General features: G+C 41.5%; 1 protein-coding gene across 1 annotated transcript in view; it reads left to right on the plus strand.

The window, feature by feature from the left end:
- The first annotated feature begins 19 nt into the window (after window positions 1-19).
- fkbp1b (FKBP prolyl isomerase 1B) overlaps window positions 20-10,294 on the plus strand; it is a 13,230-nt gene continuing 2,955 nt past the window's right edge. Inside the window, exons 1-2 of the mRNA XM_020603790.1 lie at window positions 20-460; window positions 4,964-5,011. Coding sequence (XP_020459446.1) covers window positions 424-460; window positions 4,964-5,011 — 85 coding nt within the window. The 5' untranslated portion in view covers window positions 20-423. The remainder of the gene's footprint in view (window positions 461-4,963; window positions 5,012-10,294) is intronic.

A 10,294-nucleotide genomic window follows, 5' to 3' on the forward strand; every position in this document is an offset into this window, starting at 1 on the left:
CAGTTTTACCCACTCGAGGTCGCTGCGTGTGTGTCATATCAAATGCTGGGCAATTTAAGAAAACTAAAATATGCTTAATATTGAATATCAGGAAGACTATAGCAAAATGGAAACTAAAACTAGCAGAAGACAACAATTAATGTATTCAACTGAAACTATCACATTTGCCATCTGACGCAAGTATTTGGCAAGACTGAAGACAGCGTACGTGGTGCAGTGGTGGATCTCGACGCTGTTCCGCTATAACAGTAGAAAGTGTCTTGGATGTCTCACCGTTGACTGCAGCTACGGGTCGGTAGTGGTTGGTGAATGTATGGTTTCCACGGATGTAGCCCGAGTTGTAGCCGTCAAACAGATAACATTGGTTGTCGAAAGGGCTTTTTCGCTGTATGTTTAAGAGCTAATTTCTGAAGTAGCACAACCATGGGCGTGGAAGTCGAGATAATATCCCCCGGTGATGGTAAGTTGATTTATCCGCTTGTGTGCGTTCAGATGTGGGGGTGGTTGTAGTGTGGGGGCTCGGTAGTTCCCAGGAATTTCCTTCAGATATTTGTTAAATAGTAACATAATTTACACTACATACCAAGTTCAGTGGTGTAGAAACTAAGCAATTTACTCGTTAAAAAGCTAGCAACTCGTAGTAGTATTCGGGATATAATAAGAGTCTGTAAATCCCATATTGTCATCACTGACGCCTGTGCAGCATTTTTCTAGAACCCTCTACACAGCAAAATCAGCATTGTTAATTCAACACCTATAGAGTTAAATTCAGCACTTTCTATTTTGGTCCACACTACACAGAGTTAAAACTACACTTTTGAAAGTGTTAAATGCTTTACATTGTGACAGAGCTGCAGTAACTAACTCTGCATTTCAAATTTAACACTAGTAAGTGTTGAATTTACACAACAGTAGTGTGCGTTGTCAAAAGCTATCTCCATCAGTGCAGTTTATTTAACACTAAAGTTGCTGTCATATTAACACCATAGAGGTCGTAAAATATAACTCAGTATTTAACCCTTTTAAGAGTTGATTTGTATTTTAAAAGCACTACAGGGAGTCAAATAAACCCCATTTCCACTCCCGCACATACTACAATATTATATACTATTACAAAGGTAATAAAAAACACCAGTAAAAAGAGGTTTGCAATTCAAGTGAACTTGTATTTTAAACATGCACACAACATATAAAGACAGCACTGGCTTTACAATAACAGATCCTAACAATGCAACTAGTCCTCAATAACATGGGTCACACAGTATGACAAGTGTCTCTACATATGCTTTTCCATCCATCTCATTAGAAAACTGTTTGTTATAGGGTCTATAATAAATCAGTTCATCAATCCCATTAACAGAAAATGAAATATTTGTCAAAACAGTCTCCCGGTGGAAATGAATATGATTTTTGAAACCTAAATAAGTGCAAAATGATAAAGAACATCCCGGTTGTTCACACTTCAAATGTAATGTCCTTCCTGGATATGGTGAAACCTCAAATGCTGACAAAGCGATGCAGACCTTTTCTGATGTGCCTTACAGATAAAACAAATCAACATATTTGCATCCAAGGATGTTTATCTCCTCACTTGTCTGTTTGCAACTGTCTCGCTCTGTGCTCCCTGACTCTGAGACTTTCCTTGGCACTTTGGTTTAGATGAATGTGTAGGGATTCCTGGTAGCTAACACTGAAGATGAAGTGTTTCATGAAGAGCTCATCAAAAACGGCAGGATGTCTGCACCTAGTAAGGGATGGCCTTGAGGTCAATGATGGCACAGAATCTTTGGATTTTGTTCTTCTGTTCACCAGCACACCGGAAGAAGGGCTGTCATGGTTCCAAACTTCCAAGGCTCCGTTCTGCAGCAAAAAATAGAGAGGAACACTGAAATAAAGCGCCACTTACATGTTAACATCCAGCTAAGCTACTAATAACATATGTGCCACTACACAAGAAATGGCAGTGTCAGAACAACTGCATAAAAAGTACACTTTAAAATGGCGTAACCTCTAACATGGTTAACAGCTTGATACCAGCTAAATTTAGCACTCTTCTTGTAGCCTTTTGAGGTAGGGAGAAGTAAGTGGACCAACAGTAGAATACTTGACAGGTCTCTGTCTCAGCCTAAGGGCAAAGCAGAAGAAAATATGGGGCTCTGAAGCTTTATGATGGCATGGTCAGACACCCCCCTCTTTGGGGCCACATAATGGGTAAACATCATTTAACTTGTATACTGAGCTTCCATAGGAATGCACATTTAATTGTGTATTATTGATTGTGAATGCTAGTACTAGCTAGTGACTGCTGTGAATAGGGCAGCAGACAACTAGGGAAAAACCAAGTGAAAGTCTGGAAAGACAACTGACCGTGGGGCATATGGACTGGCAACCCATGATAGGAGCAGCCTAGGTGTTTTTTTTTTCCTTGAGGCAGCACCAATCAAGCCACAAGTAAGCAAAAGAGCATATCCAGTGAGTCAGTGAGAGCAGGGGTGGAAGATGATTCCCAGGCAGGACACCTGGTTATTGACCTTGGGATGGATTTGACAGTGAGTAGGGTGGGCACTCCAGTGAAAGCAACAGTATCACAGGTAGAAGAAAGACAATTGCAGATATGTTGCTGTGGCTGGAGGAAAGTGACTTCCAACAAGGGCCTTAGAATAAATACATCAGGGAAAGAAAAAGAGCTTGGAGGCAGGTAAGAGCACAGTGGCCACGGGCCCTGCATTGATCACTACTTCCTAAGAAGTCAAGTCACGTCCATTGAGGTGAATTCCAGCAACATGAGTAACCAAAGAGTGCAGGATATCGGCATCCCTACAGGATGAGGAAGAAGCAGAAGGTAGCACCAAAGAATAGAGTCAGGAGAGTGGTCAGGGTAGTCAGCCAACGAAAGAGAAGGGCATAGGGCAAAAACCCAAAGTATATTGGCCTAAGGCTAGTGAGAAGGGCATATGGGCAACAGTTTTATCAGATCTAGTAGATGCTCTTGAATCATTGAAAGGTACAGTTGAGAAGAAGCTAGAGAAAATGGGAGATGTAATTTATGAATACTGAGTGCAAAGATTTGGAGTTTGTGAAAGTAGAAATAAAGCAGCAGCAGTAGAGATTAATACACTTATTTGAGAATGAAGACAGCTTAGAAAGCAGTGGAGAAAAGTGAGAGAGAAGGCACTAACATGTTGAAAAATGACCTGAAATCTAGGCTAGCAAATCTAAGGAGAGCAGAATGGCTTAGAAAAACTAGACAGAGAAAGAAATGTGATAGGGCATGTTAAATAAGGATCCATATAAGTTCACCAAGGCACTATTTAATGAGAGAGGTGGCATTTTGAAAGTGGCTAAGAGAGAATTAGAGACTTACTTAGAAAAGATGCATGCAGTTAAAGGTAGGGACAGCAAGGTAGGTTTGCCAGTAGATATGCCCCCCATTGGGGCAGTAGAACAACACTGAGAGAAGTGGAAATGGTAGTTAGGCGAAGTCTTGGTCTGCCTACAGGAGAAAAGACCTTAAGTCCTTATAACCCATCTCAGACAAAATACCATCCACAAATGAACTTATTTTTTCATGTTTTTGCAACTGAAAGTGTATATTGTCCATCCATCCATTATCTGTACCACTTATCCTGAAGAGGGTCATGTGGGGGCTGGAGCACAAACCCAGCTGCCATTGGGTGAGAGGTGGGGTACACTCTGGACAGGTTGCTAGTCTATCACAGGGATGACACTTAGAGACAGACAACCACACACATTCGTACGGGCAATTTAGAGTCACCAGTCAACCTAAGCTGCATGTCTTTGGACTGCGGGAAAAGGCCGGAGAGAACCCACACAGTCAAAGGGAGAATATGTAGACTTCCTACAGAAAGGCACCAGGTCGACCTGGGCTTGAACCTGGAACTTACTTGCTATGAGGTGACAGTGCTAACCACTAAACCATCCTGCTGCCTGAAAGTGTATACCTTCAGTAATAATTGTTTACATAATTATATAAAAAAAAAAAGCTAATCAAGAATGTCTTTCTTACCAAGGAAGGAGTGTCAAGGAATCATGGGAACATATCCAGGACTGTTGAGAAGTGCTGCTAGTCTCAAACCAATATCTGGCAGTATTGAAGTTTTGCCCTCATCTTCTCTTTGACAACTGATCCCTCAGTTGAATGCTTCAATAAGAATATGGAATCACAGCATTCCTCGCCAAACAGTTGCTTGTTAGTCAGGAGAAATTCCCTCTTGCTCTTTGGACCATCTTTATAGGTGATGCTGGTGGAGGATAGTGTTCCTGTAAAATCTGGAAAGAAAAAGAAAACTGAGAAACACAGGGGAACTACAGGGCAAGTGCAGAATAAATTAAGAGATATACTTAATGTATACTTCATAAATTGTAATATAACCTATTCATGTACACACTTAAACATCCATTGTTTAAGTATGGATCTCTGAGGATGGGTATTGAGGAATAACTCTCTTGTAGTTGAATTACACTAATCGAGTTGAATTGACTATATATATTTTACTCTCAGCTCCAACATTGAAGATGTAACACTTTTGATGTTGCTGTGTATATTTAACATTACTCTTGAATGCTTGAAATCTTAAATAGGTGAAATCAACCTTAATTATCAAGTCTCTTCAAATTGAGATTTACTAAATTTACTGAGATAGAGTACAGTCAGCCTCACAAGTCTCAGTGCAAGTTCGATTCATTTCTCACTGTCAGACGCACTAATAATGTAACTGAGGGCATTTGATAGCCCTTTACTCTGAAAAACAAGCCTCCAGGTTAAAGTTACACTGTAGGGATGAGACTAACAGATGCATATCTGACTTCAATATGTCTGCAGGCATAAGGTGGATATTTCATTCCTGCCAGGAACACCTCATCAGTCTTGTTCGTTATTAATCTATGAGTTTGCCACAGAGGTGTACAAACACGCAATAACATTTGTTTTCTCTCTTAACAGGAAGAACATTTCCAAAGAAGGGCCAGACGTGTGTTGTTCATTACATAGGTAACTGACTCTTGCTTTGCTTGAGGCAACCAGACATATTTCTTGTCTTCTTGTTGGCAGAAGAAATGTATCTGTGTCTCTTTGTGTATGTGTGTTTGTGTTTTTGACAGTATCTGGAACATGACATGGCTCAGTTTGCGGCCCTGCTCTCACAGTGTACACAGGCTGCGAGGCGTATATGCACCTGTGTCCATTTTCAAAGATAGGGTGCCACCGTCACCACACTGCGAAAAGTCATTTGCTTTGGAAGGAGAATTTCGGTGTCTCACAGTCCCAGCACCACTTACATACCGTTGTACTGTTGCAGCTTGCACCATACACATAGTTGTATAACCAAGCACACACATATATAAACAAACACACATAAACATTTGGAACAGTTTTTCATGTTTGTACTTTGTCAGCTTACCCAATTTTGAGGCGGGGCAGTAAGACATTTGGGAAATAAATTAGTGTTCTTCCATGCCCTGGGGTCGACGGTCTAGACAAACAGGTCAGACAGAGAGTAAACAAAATCTAGTTCACATGTCATCAGTCTGTCTGTGTATGAAACACACTCTGGCATTGTCTCTGTAGTAAACTGCCTTGAGTCAAGCTTGTGCTGCATTGTGCATGTGTGTATCAGTCAGTCACCAATCCTTGCTTATCCCTGGGGATTTCATCACTTGAACACTTGAGCTGGGTCCACATTTTTTCTTTTCACCCACTTGCTTATAAAGTTTGGTTTTATGTAAAAAAAAAATTGAATCTCTGTTCAGTTAGCTTGTGTAAAATTATATCCAGAAAGACGGAGGCCAACTCAGGATTGAGAATATGTTGTGCTGTTCAACTTTTTTGGGCAGTGGAGAACGTAATCACATTTCCTTGTCTGGCCTCATCCCTGCAGAGATCAACTACTGAAGTAACGAATTATGCTATAACTGGAAGTGATACGTCTCAGCATGTGAAGCTGCTCTGTTGAGCTCTCCACTGGAGACGTGCTTAGTGAGGGTTTGCCTGGCGTTTCTCTTTCCTTTACCTACCGGTATTTGGTTAGTAAATTAGCAATAGCAAATGATGAGTTTTGGCATCCATCGACACCTCGATGGCACTCAAGGATTATGCAAGTTTTGGATGCCCTGCTTTTTTTCTGTACTTATCACGTCTCTGAATGGAACGAACTTGGCTACAGTGTCGTGCCTGCAAGACCTGTTAGTGCCAGAATGTGCTGGCACCTGGGATTGACCTCTGTGGTTGTTTGGCATGAACTCAGTACATATAAAGGAAACAGAGCCATCTTCAGCTTGTGCTCTTTATTGTCTGACTCATTCAAGTCCTGCTTATATCTTTCTTTTCCCTTAAGCCCCTGGTATTTGGCAGTGGCTTAATGCAAACTACAGAATTAAGCTGAAGCAAGGACCTTGCCCATGAAACACAAAATGAGCTAGAAATATGTTAATGTATCAGCAGGGGAAATGCATTTGTAGTAGTCGGTAGACAGAAAAATACTGTTTCAGGGTAGAACTGTACAACATGCAATAAGGCCTCCAGTGTTGAACACAAGCCAGGAGATTGACTGAGGATATGCTTTACAATGAGGAACATTTGTGGCTCTGAGTTAAACATGTATGTACCTGTACACAAGTCACTGTTTTACTTCAGTTTGATTTTCCCACATTTTTATTATGCTAATCTCATGAAAGTTAAAGGTGCATTAAATACGATTTACAAACTGTCTAATAAATCAAATGAAAATGAGACAGGATGGGATGTCTCTTTGTTACTCTGCTTGCCTTCATGATACCGCTGCCTACAGCATCATAGTTATTATTTCAGCATCTCCATCCTGTGTTCTCAAAACATGGTCCATAATTTGGCCTTGACTTCCACATAGTGAAGGTTATAAGAAGCCTTTTTCATACCACAATTTCAGACAGCTGTCATGGAGGATCTCTTCTCTGTTTAAAGTCCAAACCAGTGGCTGCCATACTGAAGAGGACATGTTCTTTTGTACAAAGAGAGTGGAACACACAAAGAGCAAAAACCAGGGTTAACACAGGTTTGTTTGAAATGGAGAAGGTAAAAAGCAGCCAGATTTCTTTCTTCTGGATGCATTAGCATCTAAAGGTAGTTTGTTTTGGTAACATTAGCAACATGGTATGGTCATTTTACCTTTTGTATTGAATTAATATGATTTTATTTTGGGAGTCATTTGAGCTTTGTGTAACATTAGCACTAACCAGAGCACTGTTCTAGATCTTAAGTTACCTAACGCTGAGCCTCACTCTGCCTAACTCCAGCTAATCTGAAAATTGGTGGAGTCTGAAAGGAGCTCGCTCGCTCAACTAGCCATCACAGGTGGGACCCTCCTGCCTGTCACTCAGTGGTCACGCCTTTAATTAATGCACAATTTTTAGCCTCAACATAAATTAAATGGGTGAGTTATATAAGTCCCCCCCATCCCCATCCATCCTCGTACAGTTGTCATGGAAGGAGAAAAATGTTTATTTTTCCTGTAAAGTTTGGTATTTTAACATGGGAGTCTATGGGGATTGACTCCCTTTTGGAGTCAGCCTCAAGTGGGCATTCGAGGAACTGCAGGTTTTAACGGCATTGGCTTCACTTCTCTGCCTCTGAAGTTGCTACGTGACAGGAAAGAGGATGTGAGAGGCATATGGATGTAGGAGGGTCAAAGAGCAGTTTGGAGCGGCTTTTAGTGTCTGTTTGTTCTGAGTCTCACTAGACCCTCTAGGTTGAAAAGAAATTACATAGAGTACAATAGGTTTAAGAAGATATTAAGCTTTTATATTAGTGGAAGTGGAGTGAGGATATAAACTCTCCTCCACCCACCCACCCCTTACGTTTTCTTTCTTTGTGTTGATAATCTCCAGCAGGCAAAAGTATAATATTTGCTTTTCAGGCCAGTACACAGCAGTAAAAACTGTGACTAACCCACGTTTGATTTATTTAAAAGCCCATTGACGGGATTAGTTCAGGATCTGATAAAGAGATCGTACTGGTAATAGAGGTTAGCTGTAGATTTGAGACTTGGCCTATCCAATTAATCCAGCCACAGACTGCCCTCTCCACTGCACTCTGCACTGGTGTTATTTTTCCAGATAGCAAAGATAAACAGTAGGGGTAAGGAGAGAGTGATTTCCCTGTACATAATTGGATTTGAAAGCACTTAGTTACCAGCATTTAACATTAGAGAGCTTCAGTCTCACAGAAACTCTCTCACACTCTCACTGTTATGCCTTTTCAGATCCTCACTTTCACCTCTGGGATTTTAAACACGCAGACATGCACATGCTCTAGCACAAAGACACGCAGATAAGTGTGTGACCCTCCTCTTACTGAGAGTTGTGGTTGCCCAAATTAGCAGAGTGGTCATTACTGTGGGGCTGGTAAGGGCTCTGGCGTCATCAGTGTGGCAGCACAGAATAATTAGCAAAGCTGCTCACACTGTTTCACACACAGTCAGGTTTCTGTTATGCCTGACTGCAAGTCTGGTCAGAGCAGCAGCACATCTTCAGAGCCCAGACAAGCAGGCGAGTGTGGGTCAAGTTTGCATCACGTGTTGTCATCTATTTTGCTTTTGGATTATTTTTCACTGGCCTTGCTGTGGTTTCACTCATGTACACACTGTTGAAAATATGTACAACTGGCTAAAAGCTTGATAAGCTTATGGTAAATGGACTAATTTGGGGGTAGATGACTGATTTTGAAGCAACGTTTGGGTTTGAGGGGCTCCTCCTTCCCTGGTTGTGAGGAATCCTGGAATCACAAGCTCATAGCACTGCTTTCACTAAAGGAAGGAAGTGGAAGCAGTTTTCCCCATATGAAGAAAACTGCAGCATCCTGTGGATTTTGGTAACTGACGAATGAAGTCTAGCACTAGCCCCAGCTAGGGTGGATGTGATCTCATGCCTAAATGTGGACGTCGTTCCTTACCATGTTTGAGCTTCGGACTTGCACCATGAAACGTGCTGGTGTGTGTGTGTGACACAGAAATAGACTGAAACACCAGATTGTATGTCAGGAGCTGTCGAACTCTCCTGTAGTGATTGAATGCCATGGGAAGTGCTCAGTCCCAGGATCGTGGAGTTAAAGGAAGCTAGAAAGGTGTTGACATGAAGCTTCTAAATTAGAACACAAAAAATTCTAACTCAGCTTGAGCTTTTGGTAAATGTCCTGGTTTGTCAGAATGCATGGCATCAGGAGATGTAGGAAAATGTACTGCTTAGTTATGACTATAAGACCTCACCCAAAGGGAAACCACATATCATTGAATATTGAGTTGTCTGTGTGTTTGACAGGCCTGTATTCTGGCTTGTATTCTGACAGAGAGTAGGAAGCTTGTCTGACAGTATGAATATGGAAGTGGTTATATAGCACATGAGTAATTATCCATCACACCTCACTGGTCCACTGAAGAACTCTGACACCCCATATCTTGCTTAGAATTGATCCTTGTATGGCATGTGTGATGACAGCATTAGAGAAACTTTTAAGCTGCTGCTGAGGATCATTTTCAGGCTACCCATGCTTCAGCCATGAATTTGCCATTAGTCTTGGCTGAAATGAATCCTAATTACATAGTGCACATACTCCCAGTTTATTTTATATATTAATGAAGTATGAGGAAGATCAGATTCTTTTCATTGAGACGTGTGTACTTGCAGCTGTGAGACACGGAAACACATATGAGTTTGTCGTAGACGGCTCACTTTACATGCATCCCTTTTTCAGCCGCACTTGGACTGAGGGGGTTGTTGTGTTGGCAGCTGTCCTAGACAGGGGTGAGACAGGATACAGTAAGCTGAGTAAAAATAACCCCACCCCTGTGTGCTACTTCTTTTTGCAAATCTAGCCAGAGCACTACCCAGTCAAAGCCCCTCATGAGGAGGGAGAGTCTGGGAGCCGGCCCCAGGAAGGGATGGGCCCTGCTTTATTTTTGCAGAGACCGCACCCATGCATATCTGTCGAGTGATAACGGAGCACTGATACAAGTGGGGTTTAGGAGTAGTTCTGGATGTCTTTGCTTTCCTGTGAGATAGTCCGACAACCATGACAGAAACATTTAGCATTAGCTCTCTTTATGTACATGTATCAAAAACTGACGGCAGAATGTAGGCCGTAACATAGAGTCAGTACAATTCAAACCATGAAATATACATTCAGTGAAATAATGGAATCCATATCTTCCGTTAGGATGATACTGCTGTGTAGTTCTTCCGCACAAAACAAGAAGCAGGTGGTGCTTTCCCCCTCTCTTTCTATTGTTTTTTTTTTTTTTTTTTT

The sequence above is a fragment of the Monopterus albus genome, unplaced genomic scaffold, assembly GCF_001952655.1.
Source record: "Monopterus albus unplaced genomic scaffold, M_albus_1.0 scaffold62.1, whole genome shotgun sequence".
In the NCBI taxonomy this organism is placed as follows: domain Eukaryota; kingdom Metazoa; phylum Chordata; class Actinopteri; order Synbranchiformes; family Synbranchidae; genus Monopterus; species Monopterus albus.